The sequence below is a fragment of the Lepidochelys olivacea genome (assembly GCF_965140295.1).
Source record: "Lepidochelys olivacea isolate rLepOli2 genome assembly, chromosome: 2".
Classification (NCBI taxonomy): Eukaryota; Metazoa; Chordata; order Testudines; family Cheloniidae; genus Lepidochelys; species Lepidochelys olivacea.
In genome coordinates, this window is record NC_140412.1 from 43,509,777 (window position 1) to 43,528,599 (window position 18,823).

General features: G+C 41.7%; 2 protein-coding genes across 9 annotated transcripts in view; both read left to right on the forward strand.

The window, feature by feature from the left end:
* TP53INP1 (tumor protein p53 inducible nuclear protein 1) overlaps positions 1-14,516 on the forward strand; it is a 62,010-nt gene extending 47,494 nt beyond the window's left edge. For 5 of the 7 annotated variants that reach the window (XM_084619870.1, XM_084619871.1, XM_084619869.1 and 2 more), the window contains 3 exons: positions 3,099-3,212; positions 3,718-4,066; positions 9,888-14,516. In XM_084619870.1, the coding sequence (XP_084475996.1) occupies positions 3,099-3,212; positions 3,718-4,066; positions 9,888-10,137 (713 nt within the window). In that variant the 3' untranslated portion in view covers positions 10,138-14,516. Of the gene's footprint in view, positions 1-2,178; positions 2,292-3,098; positions 3,213-3,717; positions 4,067-7,274; positions 7,309-9,887 lie in introns of those variants that run through there. The other 2 variants (XM_084619875.1, XM_084619874.1) reach the window with 2 other exon arrangements.
* Positions 1-18,823, forward strand: part of CCNE2 (cyclin E2) — a gene marked incomplete at its 5' end in the record, with an annotated part of 84,121 nt that overhangs the window by 39,645 nt on the left and 25,653 nt on the right. The window contains one exon of one of the 2 annotated variants that reach the window (XM_084619864.1): positions 17,061-17,080. The exons of the other annotated variant lie outside the window; for it this stretch is intronic. Within the exon in view, the coding sequence (XP_084475990.1) occupies positions 17,061-17,080 (20 nt within the window). Of the gene's footprint in view, positions 1-17,060; positions 17,081-18,823 lie in introns of those variants that run through there. 2 annotated transcript variants of the gene reach the window in all.

Sequence of the window (18,823 nt, forward strand, 5' to 3'; positions counted from 1 at the left end):
ACCCCAGTTTATGCTACCCCCAGCTATATTAATAGGAACCATTGACAGCTTAATTATCTAGGGTTACAATAGTTATTGATTAAAACTCTTATTTTTCAGCCTCTGGCTGACATCCCATATGCTGCAGAAGTACAACAAATTTAGAGGCACAAATAGTATTGGATCCCAATGTCAGAATGTAAACCAGTTCCTAGGTGGGTTAACAAACAGGAGAGACACTCCAATGATAAACAGAAGTAACTAGCAAAAGTCTCCTTTTTCTTTTTTTAATTTTCTGGTATCCAGTGCAAAGGCATCTTTGGTCCAAGAGTTACAATACAGTACATTAACGGAGAAACTTAGAATTCATGTTCTGTAAACATAATCTCCCTTAATCAATATTTACTTGTTAGAAATTAAACGTATATACTTGGTTTTGCTTTGAACAATTGTTTTGAATGTCTTTTCTAGTATAGTTTATCTTGTGCTCTCACAAGCTTTCTGAGTATAGCAATTCATACCTTTTATGTAAATGTAGACTAGTTCCAGGAAGAGAGGAGAGATTGTGTAAGTGATATACTGTGTTTACACACACATTCTAATAATTAACTTAATAGGTGGAAATAGAGCTAAAGGTGCTTAAAATAAGACTGTAGTTTAAATACCTGAACATTACTGTTAAAGTGTAGCATTTTGACACCATCATTTGAACTATGTTAATGATTCAAATATAGTGACTACAACAGGTGCTCTCATGTGAAGTTGTGGTGATCCCAGGAACTTGAACATCTTTTTTTTTTTTTTTAATTGTTAAATGGCTAATGGTTTTTTCAGCTTCACCCACAAAATATATATATAGTCCAGTCTGAAACTGATAATCTCTTTAAATATACATTTAGGGAAGTGTGTTCTGTTGAGAAATTAATGTTGCTTGTCATGAAATGTAAGGAAGCAACTTTATTCTCAAATTGTGGTGGTGCAGCCCGTATTTGCATTAATTCCGTAGAACCTCACAGAACACATAGTATTTAACTAATCACTATGAAAAGGATCCCACTTAATAACCATGCTAGTGCACCTTTGAACCTGATTATGTTTTCCTCTGTAATGTGTTTCACGTTCAAGCAGAGCCCCTGAACTGCACAAGAATGGTGGTGCTCTGTGGGGTGTGTCTTTTCTGCCCAATGCATAGGGGGTCAGCTACCTACATTCTACATCAATGGGACCCTGCTGAGGGCTCTCTGCAGGACTGGTGCATGTACATGGGATTACAATCCTGTCCCCTCCCCCGCAACATGGACTACAGCAGACCCTCGGTAGAACACGGGATTTGGGATCCATGCCAAGTCCCGCGTTATAGCAGAGACCGCGTTCTAACAAAACGAAATAAAATGACCGCGTTTGACTGCGTTCTATTTTGGGATCCATTGCCGTGACCGTGTTTTCACTGAATTTGCGTTCTAGCTATACTTAGGTAATACAGCTTCAGACTGTATCAATTCTTCTGTAGAATCCCTCCCTCCCACCCTCCACTTATGCAGAAAGAGGAAAGGTTCCCAGGGGAAGTCATAAGTAACATCACTTTTTTGGAGCCACTCTGGCCGGAAGATCCCAGGAATTCTAGAGCTCAGGGTCTCTGCATAGATGGCCCTTACCTCTCCCACATTCCTGCAGATCTGTTGGGATGGGACCAGGAGCTATGCAGACCTTTACCTGTGGGGCAGAATCCAGATGGAGGGCTTTAGGCAACCCTGTGAAGAGAGCCTTGCTGGGTCTTTCCTCCATCAGGCCTCTTCCTGTGGTTCAACTTGTTGGCAGGGGATGCTATGGGCCAATGAAAAAGTGTGATATCGCCTCATGGCAAATACTTTGAGTCATGTAGGTCAGTGTTTTTCAAAGTTCGGGTCGCGACCCAGTACTGGGTTGCAGCATGTAAGGCACTGGGTCGCCTTGCTCAGCACCCAGGAACCCTAGGAGCTCTGGTCAGCACCCGTCAGCAGTGCTGCCCAGCTAAGGCAGGCTAGTGCCTACCTGTTCCGACACCATGCTGTGGTTCCGGCTTCTAGGCAGGGGAGCCACAGGGCTCTGTGTGCTGCCCCCGCCCCGAGCACTAGTTCCACACTACCGGCCAATGGGAGCTGGGAGGGGTGGTGCCTGAGGGCGAGAGCCGCACGGAGCTGCTTGTTTGCCTCCGTCTAGGAGCCGGACCTGCTGCTGGCCGCTTCTGGGGTGCAGCACAGTCCACGGTGTCAGGACAGGCCAGAAACCTGCCTTAGCAGCCCGGCTGCACCGCTGACCGGGAGCCGCCTGAGGTGAGGTAAGCCCGCGCCCCTGCCCCAGCCCTGAGACCCCCAAACCCGGAACCCTTTCCTGGATCCCAAACCCCTCATCCCCAGTCCCACCTGCACCCCCCAGAGCCCTGACCCCCTCCCGCACCCCAACCCTCTGTCCCAGCCCTGAGCACTCCCCAAACCTGGAGCCCCCTCCTGCACCCCAAACCCTTCATCCCTGAGCCCAGCCCTGACTCCCTCCTGCACCCCAACCCTCTGCCTGAGCCCAACCCAAACCCTTCATCCCTGGCCCCACCCCAGAGCCTGCACCCCCAGCCCAGAGTCCTGACCCCCTCTCGCACCCCTGCCCCAGCCCCCTCTTCTACCCTGAACCCCTCATTCCCAACCCCACCCTGCAGCCCTCACCCCTGCCCCAAAACCCTCTGCCTCAGCCCTGAGCTCCTCCCACATCCAAACCCCTCATCGCCAGCTCCATTGGGTTGTGGGCATCAACAGTTTTCTTCAGCTGGGTCCCCAGAAAAAAAGTTTGAAAACCACTGATGTAGGCTATTGCCCAAAACCTGCAGTCAAGAATTGGCCCTATCTGAGTTCTTACTTGTTATTTACAAATAGATTAATTGCTTTAGCATTAAGACCACTCTTTTCTTCTTTGCAGGTTTTGTATAAACTGTTTACAAATCATGACTCTCCATGTTCCATACGTAAGCTGATAAAGCATCTATGCACTTTATTCTCCTATCTCTGCCAGTTTGCTAGTATAAGTGTGAGCCCGTGTCTTGAATTTTTGGATACAAAGACTTACTAGCCAAAGTCTCATTCTTGCCTTAGTAATGTTCCAGAGGCTGAATAATATGTTTGTGGGAGAGATCAATAACTTGTCCAGCCAAGAGCCAGAGTTCAGTGAAAAAGAAGATGATGAATGGATTCTGGTTGACTTTATAGGTAAGATGTCTGTTAAATATAACCTCTACAGCAGGAAGCAGGCAGTTATATGTATCATACTTCTGTATAAGGAAGCCAATAGCTCCAAAGGAATTTTTAGCTTAAGTGTAAATAAGGTGGATTTGTGTAAAACAATGAACCACAAAGCATCTTGTGTAAACTGACTAGGGAAACTGACGTCAGTTTCATAAGACTAACAAGTTCAGACCATAGTAGAACTACTTGTACGGATAGTATTTATTTAACACTGAGCAATCTGTATTACACAATTGTATCACTTTTCTGGCAATACTCTTGATTTTTATATCTGACTTGGGAAAACGTTTCCTCCCTTTTATTTGTTTGTTTGTAAAGTGTGTGTGTACATGCTGATGGTAGACCTTTTGTTTCTTTTTATTCTCTACTTGCTGCACATGAACTTGCTGATCTCCATCTCCTGCAATCACCTATCTGTTGTGACTTCATCTCAACTGTGGCAACTGGAACAATGGACAACCTCCACTAGACACTTGCACTAACTTTTCAACAGAAGAAGCAGACATCAGTGAAACATCAGCTGCTGACCACTCCCCAGTCTTTTCTTGTTTACCAACTTCCTTAGAGTGTTTGGCTGATGCCAGCGAGTCTTGCTTCATCCAGTTTGACTCATGTCCCATGGAGGAGAGCTGGTTTATTACCCCTCCCCCATGTTTTACTGCAGGTGGATTAACCACTATCAAGGTGGAAACCAGTCCTATGGAGAATCTTCTAATTGAACATCCCAGCATGTCTGTATATGCTGTCCATAATACCTGTCACAGTCTAAATGAGACTAGCTGTGGAGATGAGGAGTTTCATAATCCAAGTAGTCCAAGGTAAGTCTCTCTTATTTTTCTGTTGGCAATATGATGTAAATACATAAGTCATGAATTACTGCCGAGTGCAAAAGAGTACAGAAAAATACCTGGTTACAACTTGCTAAGCCCAAATGCCTGAAGAATTAATTAGAAGCTTCAGTTTTAAGAAAATGAACAAAGCACAAATACTGCAACATTTTAAGATAAGCTGATCATAGCTTTATGCCTGATTTTAAAACTCTTGTACATGGTGGCCATGCTGGGAGTGAATAATCAGATGTCCGGTCTTGGCATTGTAATTAATACTTCTGGGGCCTAATTATCCCATTAGTTGTACACTCCATTTCTGTTGAAGTCAGATGAAGTTACTCGCACAACTGATACAATAGACTATCCTATCTAGGTTTCAGAGTGGTAGCCGTGTTAGTCTGTATTAGCAAAAAGAATGAGGAGTACTTGTGGTACCTTGGAGACTAACAAATTTAGATCCTAATCACATCAGCCACACTATCAGAGGCTTGTTCACCTGCACATCTACCAATGTGATAAATGCCATCATGTGCCAGCAATGCCCCTCTGCCATGTACATTGGCCAAACTGGACAGTCTCTACACAAAAGAATAAATGGACACAAATCAGACGTCCAGGATTGTAACATTCAAAAACCAGTCAGAGAACACTTCAACCTCCCTGGATGCTCAATTACAGACCTAAAAGTCACAATCCTTCAACAACAAAACTTCAAAAACAGACTCCAACAAGAAATTGCAGAATTGGAATTAATTTGCAAACTGGACACCATTAAATTAGGCTTGAATAAAGACTGGGAGTGGATGAGTCATTACACAAACTAAAAACTATTTCCCCATGCTAATTTTCCCCCTACTGTTACTCGCACCTCCTTGTCAACTGTTTGAAATGGGCCATCCTGATTATCGCTACCAAAGTTTTTTTTTCCTCCTGCTGATAATAGCCCATCTTAATTGATGATTCTCATTAGAGTTGGTATGGCAACCCCGATTTTTTTCTCTCTGTGTGTGTGTGTGTATCTTCCTACTCTATTTTCCACTGCATGCATCCGATGAAGTGGATTTTAGCCCACGAAAGCTTATGCCCTAATAAATTTGTTAGTCTCTAAGGTGCCAAAAGTACTCGTCGTTCTTTATCCGATCTAGGTGCTTCCTAGAAATGTAGGCATGCAAGGGACCTCCAGAAGTCATCTAATCTAGTTCCCTTTGCTGAAGCAGGACCAAGAATACCTAGACTATCTCTGAAAGGTGTTTGTCTAACATCTTAAAAATCTCCAATGATGGGGATTTCACAACCTCTCTTGGAAACCTAGTCCAGTGTTTAACTATCCTTTATCGTTAGGAAAAATTTCTAATACTTAATCTGCAGCAAGGAAAATTTAGGTTAAGCCCATTACTTTTTGTCCTACCTTCAGTGGACATGGAGAACAACGTGTCTTTACCCTCCTTACACCCTCCTTACCTCCTCTTAAGTGCTGTTCTGAAGAGGAGAGTGATAAAGATCTCCCCTCAGTCATCTTTTCTCAAGACTAAACATGCCCAATTTTTTAACTTTTCCTCATAGATCAGGATTTCTAAACCAGGTGAGAGCAATAAAAATGATAAAAGGTAATTGTGCCCACCCTGTAGTATCTAAAGTGCCTCTCAAACATGAATGATGTCCTCACAACCGCCCTTTGAGGTGGGAGAAATACTGACTCAATTGCAGAGACTAGGAACCCAAGTGGGGGGAAAATGTGATCTTTATCCAAGGTCAGGTCACAGGAAGTCTGGGGATATGCCGACTTTGCCGTTAAAAACCCATGACTGGCCTCTGCCAGTAGAATCAGGCTCATGGGGCTCAGGCTAAGGGGCTATTCAACTGCCGTGTAGACATTTGGGCTCAGCCCAAGCTCTGGGACCCTGCGAATTGGGAAGGCCACCAATAAACAATTTATTTTCTCTTGTTAAAGTCAGAAATTATTCTTGCACTAGGATCTGAATCCAAAGGAGGTAACCGTGCAGAATGACCACAGACTCAAACCTATCATGCAATATTTGCCTGGTAGCAGAAGCTATTGTTGATATAGCAAAAATGTTTCCTGTATGACCCCACACATTTTTCCCATATGTTCAAGTTCTGAGAAATACTAATGTAATTTCTGGGGCCCTTGTTCAGAAGGACTGGAGAAATTTGGCCAGCTTCTAGCATTCATCCTCTGTAATAAGAATAAACAAGGATCATCTTATGGTGAGTTTGGTTCTGCGTGTAGCAATGTGCAAGTAATTACCACTGACTTCAATGGCAGCCTAGCTCCCATACCTGTAGTTTCTTGGTTTGCAACACTTTAAAGAAAACGGGTGATTTTTGTAAAGCGACCTAAGCCAGTGTCTAACAAGCATGGAGCTGACACTGAAACTCTGTGTTCTTGGTACCAAGGGCCTGTTTCTTTGGGAGATCCTGAGCACCATAGCTCTGGCTGAAGTCAGTGGGAGCTGTGGGTACCCAGCGTCTCTGAAAATTGGGCTCTGAAGAAATCTGTTACAACTGTAAGGTGCTCTAATACCATGGGGATGGGCATAGTATAATAAAAACAGAACAGACTCGTTTATAAGACCCTACAGTCAGTAGCAGCAATTTAACAGAAATGGTTGCAAAATGGAGATGGTGAAATTTGAGTGAGAATTGTGTCATTCAAGAGTAGATGGATCTGTTGCCTTCCCCTTTCCTCAAATTCAGCTACTGAATTATTGCGATGGCTTTGTATAATTTAGGGATGCTGGTATAAGCCATTCCAGAACTATATCTTGTACCTCTTATTAATGCAGCACTACTTAAATATGTAATTAAATTAAAGGGCCAGATACTCACTTGATATAAATCAGCAGCATCCCTCTGAATTCAATAGAGCTGTGCATTCAGCTGGGGATGTGGCCCAAGTATTGCTATTAAATACTAAGACTCAGTGAAATTAATGGGAATTAGGAATCTAACTGCCTTTTGAGGATCTTGGCTAAATATTTTGTCCATCATTTCATGTACAAGATAATTATTTTGGAGAACAAAATTGTAACTGGCTTGCTCTAAAAGGTTAAAGTTGAGATGAAATAACAGTAACTGAGAGAAGATATAATAATTGTTCAACTAAGCTGACAATACAGTAAAATGTTGTCTTGAAGTCTCTAGTTGTTTAATGGTTGGCCATTTAACATTGTAGGGCCAGGAAAAGCTGCTTAAGGCACACTGGCACAGTAAGTACTACTGCTTTGGGACAGTACTTTTTGTTTGATTGGTCTGCTTTGTAAATAGACTTGTATATCAAAACTGTACCAGTTTTAAGACTAACCTCAGTGTCAATGTAAGTTACTTGGTCTGTTCTAATTCTGCTATAACAAGCAAAACATACTGCTAATCAACATTTTCTTCTGTACTTAGCAGTTAAGAATCTGTAGGGTTCCAATCTTTCTAGCTTTTATGTGCAAACAGTGAAGTCACTGGGGGTACATCTCCACTGCAAAAAAACACTCACGTGAGTCTCGGAGCCCAGGTCAGCTGACTCCATCTCCCACTATGTTTACATTCCCCTTCCATCAGAAGCCCAGGCAAGGCGGGTGGGTGGCTAGGTCTCAAAGTACATCAGTAGCTCACTAATACATACACTGTGGCTTATTGTTATGGACAATATGAAATCCATGTACGTATTAGATATTGATGTACTTCTCTGGCTGATAACATGAGTCAAAAACATGCTCAAGACATACACAATTAGTTTACTAATGCCCGATCTATTATGGTTTTATTGTTGTAGTGGTTGTATTTTGCTACCATAACTGTGCTTGTTCCAGAAGTTCCCTTATTACTTTCTTCATTCAGAGTTTCAGCTCTGACATGTTTTTTCTAAGAACATGTTAATGTATCACGTGTAGCCAGTGGTAGAGCCATAATTACAGGAGCTGACATGCAAGTTCAGTTGATCTGCATAAAAGGAAAAAATAAGAGCAATTCCAGTGTGAAATGACTAGGGTCAGTGAAGGGCAGAATGTCAACTTGGACATTATACTGACTGGCTCTTGTCTGTCAGTGTAATAATCTGTAAAGGGAGGTAACATTGGGATAGGCATTCAGTGCATAATTCATCTTGGACCCATATCCTTCAATCCATTCATTTAGTGCTTCTCTGCTGGCACAAAGTGAATGTGTTTTGGCTGCAACTCTTTGCTGGTCGGAAGTCCAGGGAAGCAGGGGAGTCTGCTCCAGTGTACACATGCACATGCTCTGACAGCATGGAGCGCAGTAGGCAGATCAGGGGCATAGCAGGATGTTCTGCTCTACAGATTTTACTATACAGTGTAAGGTTCTTCCACTCATGGAAACAGAGACATGCTAGGGCTGAATTTGCTTAACTGACTCCCTGAGGGCCCCATCTCTGTGCCCTGAACTATAAGAGTCATCCAAAAAGGGTGGTGGTAAAGTTGCATACTACCACTTCGTGTCCCATAAAAGCATCTGCTATACACGTAATGTCACAACTATCATGCCACCTCGATGGAGAGGTTTGTGGAAGTTTTTAAAAATTTGTATTGGCTCTGGAAAGCTCTTATGTTACAAAACTTAACAACAACCCTCAAACACCATACATCAGGCTGTGGGGGTTGGAGGGAAGAAACATTTTACCTTTACATAGGTTGGTTATGCCTCATACTGTGTGATGGGATGTCTTTACAGCAGTCTGACTTTGAGTGGCATGAGGGAATCAAAAGGACAGGCTGAAGAAAGATCTTTAATATCAGTTACCCATGGCATTTCACACAGCTGGTCTGACTTGAGTGGCTTAAGTGGTCTAACTTTCCAGGTCTTATGCATGAACACCATGTTTGGATTTTCCTGCATGGCTGGCAACCCAAACAATCTTTTATTAGTGCCCTTTATTTTCACACAGCCTAAACTATCTGTGTGCAAGATGACCTTTAACCATAACATCTAGTAAATATTTACTAATTCTTCTGAGGATAGTGAAATACATGCTGCCTTCTGTATTTAATACATTATATGATCTTTTGGGCATTATGCCATTAGTTCATGAATAATAGCAAGCTGGAAAGTGCATTATGCCCAAAAGATTACATATTGAATCAGAAATACAAAAGGCAACATAACACAGTCATTTACAGAGAGGATGAGAGTAGAGGAAACAGACCTATTATCAGCTCACTCCCTGAAACGTGCTAAAGAACTACATCAGAAAACTTCATGCCTTGTGTGATAGGATAGGGTCACCTAGTGGAAGTGATTTGTGTAAACATCTATATAAATATCTATATCTATAGCTTGGCAGAATTTGATTATTTTTAAACAACTTTGATGGATTATGTCTGCTTATTTTTAGCACTTTTTTATTTTTATCTATTTAAATTCTCCCAGTTGCAGGAGATTATTGGGGTGGAAGGGCCAGGCAGTGGGGATGTCAGACAATAATTTAATGGCATTACACATTGAGATCCAAAACGTAAAAGCATTATAACCATTAAAATACAAATTGTCAACAGTAAATATCCTGAAATCAGGCTCTTAAGTTCTCCAAGCAGCATTTTTCTTATTTTGCCTTTTTCTTATTTTGCCTATCTGTACATTTCTATTATTGATAGAAATATTTTTGTGTGTGCGCACATGATGAAATTGATGTTTAGTGACATTTACTGACACAAAACTAATCCTTCCAAGCCTATCTATATTCATTCAGCTAGAAGAAAATATATTCCTTTAATAAACTTATCTAGATCTCAAAGTGCTAGCTGAACTGTAACCGTAACATTTGTGTATTAAATTTTAGAATGGAAGCGCGAAATGAAATGGGGCAGCATATTCATTGCTACGTTGCCACTCTTGCCGCTCACTCAAGTTTTCTGGAACAAACCAAGAGTTTTCGTCCAACTCAGTGGATAAAAGAACATAATGAAAGACCCCATCTCAACAGAAACAGTCTCCGTCGCCAAAATCTTACCAGGGATTGCCACTCTCGGCAAATCAAGCACAATGGATTGTTTGTTCACCAGCCTTGCCAGCGTCAGTACAATTACTGAAGGCTTTTGAGGTTTTAATCCTATCGGTTAATTGTTCTTAGCTTGCTCTTGTTTTAATGTGTAGATAATGAAGGTGTGATCAATCTGAAGCTGACCATCAATCATTTGAACACAATCGTGACTAGTGTTACATTAGTTTGAAACCACATTTACATATAGTGTATCAAAAAATGCCTTGCTATAGGTCCTAAATGGTTATCTTGAATATTTCAGTGTCTTGGAAATGTGTGTGAGTGTGGTTTTTAACTTTACTACGATGTATGGATGGGTTTTTAAAGAAAATTCTAACAAAGATGGAACATGCATTCTTCAGTCATATGAAGTTACAAAATTATTGGGGTCAGCCATATACTTTAATAACTAGTGCTTTTGACAGCTTTGCATGTCTGTATATACTGTGTACACAGTTATACTCTAACATAAGCATTAAAATGCTATAGTTGCCAATGGATTTGGAGTAGATGTCACTAAACTCTTATTGAAAGAAGGATAACTCTAGATTTAATCTAAATTCAGGGGTGAAAGTAAGTTAGAGGACTTACCAGTATGCCGGAGTCCTGAGCAGGGGGCGTGGCCTCAACTGGAAGGGGCGTGGCCTTAAGTCCCCAGGCGATTTAAAGGGCCAGGGCTCCAGCTGCGGTAGTGGCGGCTGGGAGCCCAGGGCCCTTTAAATCACCCCTGAGCTACCAGCTGCAGAGGTGGCTGGGAGCCCCGGGGCTCGGGGGCAATTTAAAGGGCCCAGGGCTCCAGCTGCCACTACCGCAAGGGAGCCCCAGGCCCTTTAAATCACTGAGGAGCCCTGGGGGCTCCCGGCTGCCACCGCTACCCCGGGGCTCTGGGCTCTGGCAGAGCTTTAAAGGGCCTGGGGCTCCACTGTGGTAGCAGCTGCCGGAGCCCCAAGCCCTTTAAATCCCCGCCTGAGCCCTGCTGTCCAAGCCCTGGGGTAGCGGTGGCCGGGCTCCATCGGGGATTTAAAGGGCCCCGGGGCTCCAGCCGCCGCTACTGCCCAGGCCCTTTAAATCTCCACCGGAGCCCCACCGCCGCTACCCCAGGGCTTCGGCAGCAGGGCTCTGGCGGGGATTTAAAGGGCCCCGGGGCAGTAGCGGTGGCTGGCACTCCGGGGCCCTTTAAATCCCTGCCAGAGCCCTGCCGCCGCTACCCCAGGGCTCGGGCAGCAGGGCTCAGGTGGGGATTTAAAGGGGCCCCAAGGCAGTAGCGGCAGCTGGAGCTCCAGGGCCCTGCCGCCACTACCCCAGGGCTTTAAATTGCCCTCTGGGAAAGCTGGTCCTGGTACAGCGCACTGGCTCCTACTGGTACACCGTACCAGGGTGTACCAGCTTACTTTCACCTCTGTCTAAATTAGACATTATCTGCTTGCATTAAACAAACCAGTTTAATTACGGTTGTCAGGTACTTCATATAAGCAGCAGAAGAGAGTAAAATGTCCACCTGATAATACTGGAATAAGATGTGGCACAAATGTTACAGGTATTTGGAGAGGGACAAACTTTATGCCTTATATGGAGTGAAATGAAAAGTAGACCTATGGGTTATTAAATATAGACACTTAACCCAAAGATTCCATCAGTATTTTAGATCATGCAACCTTTGCTCTCTTCCCCCCCACCCCCTTTTTTTTCTTCTTTTTCCTTTGGGGAGAGGATGCATCCATTACATAGCTCCCAAAACTTGGTTTAGTTTATCTGTAGTCTGAACCAAGGAGAAAAGGCTAGACTGACTGTCTTCTGTAATAGGTCCATCTGCAGCTGAAACACCTTCTGCAGAACCTATTCTGGTGGATGGTGAGTACAGGTGGGCTTCCGAGCTGCTGATACTGCCTCGAATTGATCAAGTGATAGATTAGGAATGGCTCACAAACTGCTGGATGGAAAACCTATTTCCAGATGAGGTCTTGCACCCCTCCCAATTCTTTCCCAATGAGAGAATAAAATTGAGGTGGCCATGACTGGAAGTGATGAAAGGCATAACATTATAAATACATTCTAACACTACTAGTCTTCCAGAATTAAACAGTGCTAGGAGAGTATATAAAAGTGAAGATGTAGGAGCTACATTAACAGTGGCTATTTCATTGCTCATGTGGCATAAAAGCAGAAAAATCTTACTTGATGTTAATTTTATAGACTAGTGGGGGAGAGGGGAAAGTACAGAACATTAAACATCCTCTTCAAAAAATATTAAAATCTTGCATGATCTTCTGGAAGAAAGCATGCCTTGAAAGGCAAAGCTACCAAATTTGATAGTGTAGATTCTTCTAGACAGCCACACTACAAAATCAACCATGATAGATAATTCTTGGAAATTTGAGTAAATCAAGGAATGAGTTCGGGGCGGGGAGACTAGTGAAACTTTACTCTTTCTCTTTTGTTTCCAGTGCTTCATCTGTGATCACTGCTTTTCCTGTATTTGCTGCTAAGGCATATAAATGTTAGTCACATTCAACAGTGTCTTCCAGCTGAAATCATGTGGAAAAGCCTCAGCACTATAAAACGTGTATATGGGTGGCTTTAATTTTTGTGTTTAGATGAGACCAATAATGCTTAAGAATTATTTCAAACCTATGAAATGTTCTTTGAAATATGACCAAATGTTTCAATTTTGCTGATACAAAAACCTAATGCCTTGTAGTAATCTTGCAGTATGAGTAGCACTGCATATAATATATGCAGGCTGAACTCTTGTGGAGCGTAATCTTCCTAATCCTGTAGCAAATAGCCTTCTGGTCCCCAATTCCGTTCAAATACTCCATTTTTTTCTGGTTTTAGTTAGCAGTTTAACTGCCATGTGTATCTATAAATGTAGCACTATCTACATTGCTTTTGTGTGTACTCCTGTCATCTTACTGGGATATATCCCTAGAAGTGTTGGGAGGTCATCTAGTCTAGCCCCCTGCACTTAGGCTGGATCACATTTATAGACCATTCCTGAAAGCTGTTTAGTCTAACCTGTTCTTTGAAACTTCCAGGGATATGGAACATAGGTTTTGCTTTGAGTGATTATGTATGAGTCTAAGTGCTTAATGCTAGTTCAGAATGTAGACGATTTTTGTTGGTGTTCTTACCTCTTCTTTTTTTAGTGATGCATATCCATATATATACACAGTGATATTTTCCTCTGGGCTAGAAACTCTCAATTATTTATCCAAGAATAATTTTGTAGATTCACCAGTCTCGTATTCCTAGAGTCTCTCTCATTTGCTCACGGAGATCTTAATTTTGCTTCCGGTATGATACCTTTTCATTTCCACTTTTCCTCTGCCTTTCTTTCATCTCCTCCCCGCGCACACACACATACATATGTGTACACACACACACACTTTTCAGCTCAGGAGACTCCTTGCTTTAATTTTTCTCTTCCTAAATAACTGCTTTCCTTCAGCTTTAATTTTCCTAAAGTTAAATGAAGGAAGATGGAATCTCCACCTCTCAGAATTAAAAGGGTTTTGTAATCCTTTAATTTTTTAGTGGAGGGGAAGTGCATGGCTCCCAAGCATTAGAATTGGAGCCTCCTTTTTTCAGTTGGCAAGTAAAAGCAATTTTAGACTGCTCCTAAAAAGTGGGAGATACTAATCTTTTTTTTTTTTTTTATACTATATTACTGGATAACTTTCTAGTGATGAAATCCTATATCTTTCAGGATATAAACTTTTTTGTTGCACAAAAGCTGTGCCTCTCAATTCTTAATATTGGAAACCATGCTATATTGTATGAAATATATACAGTACTTCATCAGTGACTTTTTTTTTTTTGTTAATTTTGTCTTGCATATTTATGTTACTAGTTCTATTTTGTGCCTGGAGTTCTTGGGCAGTTTTTTTGTTGTTGTTCTCTAGTAGTGTGTGAGTTGTATGGCTTTTTATACGGTTTTTGAACAGTAGTAAAACATATTGTTTGTTGTAAAAGTGGAGGCCTTGCACTGTCTCAGATGCTGATTCATTAATTTTGTTGAAACTGTGTTTCCGTATGTATCGGTCAATAGACAGATGTGTTGTAAACAAACCTGTGCCTTCTAGGTTTAACTTGTACACAGCAAACTTGAAAATTCAAAAGGGACATTTCAGTTAAGATAAATACTGTACATCAGTCTATGCATATATGGCAGCTGCTTTCTGGAGCCACTTTCTCTACTTGTAGCAGTTCTTTTGATATCAAAGGTTGTCTGGCTCTTAGTTTGAATAGGCAGTTTGATACAAGCTGAACAACAACAAAATACAGCACTTTGCCAAAAAGTAGCATTGCTTAAACAATGTGTATTTAATAACACAACTTCCTGTATTTTGGTTTCATGGTGCATCTTGCACTTCATGAAGAAACATATGATCTTAACAATCAATAAAAATTGGCCTGTTATTAAAGTGGCTTGTCTGAATCTTTTTTCCATACTATAGTTAAATTCCAAATGTTTGAGCTCTAATTTTGGACACTGTATATAAATACAATTATCACTACAAAATGACCTTTGTAGTTCAAAATTCTCTCTGTTCTGGGGGTATAATTGCTCTTCCAGCAGCTGTGAAACAAATTGTGCTCTTGGTATCCATAAGTGGGAATGGCAAAGGGTAAACAAAGTTCCAATTCTAACAATTGCAGGCTCAACTTCCTTTTGCTTATTTTAGTGGCTACACTGTCAGCTCAAGCCGACGTCAAATCAATACTAAATATCTGTGAGGATTCTACCTTTCCAATGAAGGAAAAAACGAGGGGTACTGGTGGCATCTTAGAGACTAACAAATTTATTTGGGCATAAGTTTTTGTGGGCTAAAACCCACTTCATCAGATGCATGGAGTGGAAAATACAGTAGGAAGATAGATACATAGTACATGAAAAGATGGGGGTTGCCTTACCAACCCTCATCTTTGTGTGTGTATAATTAATTAATTATTATTATTATTATTTATTAATTAATTAATTATACACACACAAAGATGAGGGTTGGTAAGGCAACCCCCATCTTTTCATGTACTATGTATCTATCTTCCTACTGTATTTTCCACTCCATGCATCTGATGAAGTGGGTTTTAGCCCACGAAAGCTTATGCCCAAATAAATTTGTTAGTCTCTAAGGTACTACAACTACTCCTCGTTGTTTTTGCTGACAGAGAACAAACACGGCTACCACTCTGATACCTTTCCAATGATGCATGGCCCAACCTTCCTTATAAGGGGTGTCTGCCTCCAACTGTTTGCCAAATTACCATACAAAAGCCACAGAATCTTGGTCCAAGTGAGGATTCTGAGATGCTGTTAAGGATACAGGAAGGTATGGCCTGTACTAGGAAAATGACCCATTGCTGCTGGATACAGTAAGCAATGGTCTTGTCTCTGATAGCAAAATGTTCAAAAACATCCCACTGGTTTAACTTCACCTACCAGTATTTGCCCTGGGAACTCTGGTCTAGACATCCCACTGGCTGCTGGCAGTTTTGAACACAATACTGATTAGACTTGCTTCATATAGGACTAGCTGATGTTCTTAACATTTGCTGAGTGTCTTCTGCTAATGTTAACATCAGTGGCATTGAACCCTAGTGGAGATGGGGCCTATGAGTGTCTCTCCTTTGCCCCCTCCCTTCACCTGATATTGAAAATGGTTTAACTGCTGCTGTAGATGGGTACTGTAAATAGCTTTCTCCCACTACATCAAGCATCATCAAAATATTGTTCTACTAGGTCCTTATTACACATAATGGTGCTAAAAGTCTTGTACTCCTTTCAGTGGCAATTTAAACCACTTTCAGTACCAATAAGAAGAGTTTTGGGGGGTGGGGAAGGGCAGGGGAGAGAATTGCTAACACTCATTGTCAGCAATGAGCTCCTTATGTGGATGGTCACATATAGCTGAACATACATATTATACATATTTCATGGCATATCACCTTGGGCAGTGCCCTAGCCAAATAACATAGACTTGGTGACCCTGTAATGGGAAGAGATAATTTGCAGATACGAGTCAAACACTTCATTTAAAGAGGGGTTGTCTGGGAAGCCAAGGTAGAGGGTATGCTGCCTCTGTAAGGGAGTCTTCACTAGACTTTTATCTAGAGTTAGTTGACAGTTAATTTGTGGTATCTAATTGCTTTGTGAAAGCAAGTGTAGACACTTCACATGCTCACTGGGCCCCATAAGTGAGCACTAGCCTTTACCTTGAGTTAACTGGCAATCTGCTAATCCAAGGGTAGGGTGACCCCATCTGCCTGTAAAATAGATTTATCAATACATTTCTGAATGTTGACACCTGAAAGCACTTATTCATTGAAATCAATTATAAAAGTTCATTACATTATAGGGCTTCAAAGTTAATGTAAATTTGAGTGTTGCTACTTACTTGAGTCCTATCCCCACACACAATCTCTTGTCTTGTGTTGACATCTAATTTAGATTATGCTCGTGTTAGGTTTACCCTATACCCACAATCGGTCAGCCAATCTATCAGGTGCTAACAGCGCTGCTCTGTAGCATGGAGCCAGGCTAGCTCTGTTTGAGTGCTGCTAGTCCTCCAATGCCTTCCCATATTTCCTCCTGTGTGCCCAGAAAGAACAGATAAGGTCTCCCCCCAGTTTCCTGAGTGGGAAAAAAAATACATAGAGCTGCTCAACTTACTGCAGTGGAAAGAATAATGGTAGGATCCACCTGGATGTGCCATACATGAATGAGTGCATTACTAGTGTGAATACAGCCGTGTGTTATTTTCACAGTGTAGCCACTTGCACTTGAGCTAGGTAAATGCAAGGGAAGTAACTTGAATTATCTCTGCAGTGAAGATACTCACCGTTAATCTGTTCCCAGGGAAGACAGCAACCTCTCTGGAATTACGGGATTTCCTGCACTTTCTTCTGCACGAGTTGTACTAGTCCCTGTCAGAGATGGGATCGTGACTAGCTGGACCACTGCTCTGACCCAATATGATCATTCCTATGAACAGGTATGTTTTACCCGTTGTATTGTTCAATAAAGTGTAAACTTCAAAAAGCCCAGTTCTGTGATTTGTGACTGTGTAATTCTTATGTATGAAAAAAATCAGTGGAGTGTTTTTTTTATTTTCCAAGTAACTCAAAAATGGTCAAACTGAATTTCCAGGGGAAAAAAAAATCATGCATTTGCTGAGAGAGTACAATGTTGAAGTTTTCATTCCCAAAGGAAAAAACATATAGAGGGTTATGAGCTTAGGAAAACAAGGAGCTATATAATGAGGCCTGTCTACAAGGAAAGTTTTTTACCAGTTATACAGGTACAATTATACCCATGTAGTTAAACTGCTATAGCTATGCTGGTATAGCTCCTCATATGGACACTTTTTCTGGAATAAGAGTAGGGTTTTTGTTTCCAGTTTGGCTTAAACTCCTTCCAAAGTAAACAGAAAAAAGCCTTTCTTATACCAGAATAAAAGTGTCCATAATTGTATCTGTTTAAATTAACACCTCAGCTTATACCAATATAACTTTTCTTTGTAGGCAAGCCCATAGCTATTGATATAGCTCTAATCACCATAGTATCATTTGAATTACACCTCTTCAGTGGTTAAAACTGTAATGGATCCCTAATCATTATATTTTCTGATTCAGCCGTGCAGTGTATGCTTTCTTATAGTGTAGTTTTAGTACATATTCTTAACCCACCTCCATTTTCACACTTCATCATCCAATGACACATGCAAATGAGAGTCAAGGTTTCTGTGTGTGTCTCTCTCTCTCTATATATATATGAGAATGAGTCATTTCTATCATAGGAAAAGTCATGCTAGGACATGTTCGCAACACCATTGTCCCCTTGACATCCTTAAAACACAATTTAACCTTTCAGAATAGAGGAGACTGAACACAGGCTGAGAAATGTGAATTAATAAAACTCAGTTTTGATAGTATGCCGATTAAGGGAAGGGCACCATCTCATCCTACCACCATAAGGCCCTATCTACAGTATACACCTGGCCTAAATGTGATAGTCACCTAGCCATCCTATAGCAAGGATCAGGACTGGTGAGGAAATTCCCCTATTCTAGTGGCAAGACGGTTGAGGACATGGTGTGAATTGGAGAGCTGCTCAACAACCCTCTTCCGAGCCCCACTGAGAGAAGAAACCAGTGGCTGGAGGGAAATGGGGAGCTGTTTAAAAACCCAGTCACATTAAGAGATTGTGGGAGCAGAGATCGACTCAACAGTCCACTGAACCACGATGGGAAGTGGTCACAGGGGCCCGTGTAGCGGATACCTTCTCAACTACTCTGTGGTCCTATAGAGAGACGCAGCCACAAAGAGTGGACTGCTGGTAGTAATCTTTTTTCCAGTTCCATTGCTGACCCATACCATGGCTCTAGTGTTCCCTGAGCTTTTGTACTGTGGTGCCAAACATGGTTATGATGTGCTGAGTTTGGTCTACGGTGAGCCCTGTCTATTCCAAGTACACTTCCTAAAATGTTTCCATCATTGCTAACAATAGTTCAGTCCCACAAAAATTAAGCAACAATGGGAGTCCTAGTGTAGGGTGGGCAAGGGCTGTTGTCACCAATTTAATCATTGTTTTACCTAATCCTGCTCAGATCAGGTCTTAACAACATTGTTAAAAGGCCTGCAGCAGCTAGTAGAGCTGAACCAGTGTTAGCAACAGAGGATTTTTTGAAAAATGTCTTTTAAATATAAACAATGGATCACTGGCTGCCAACAGCCTT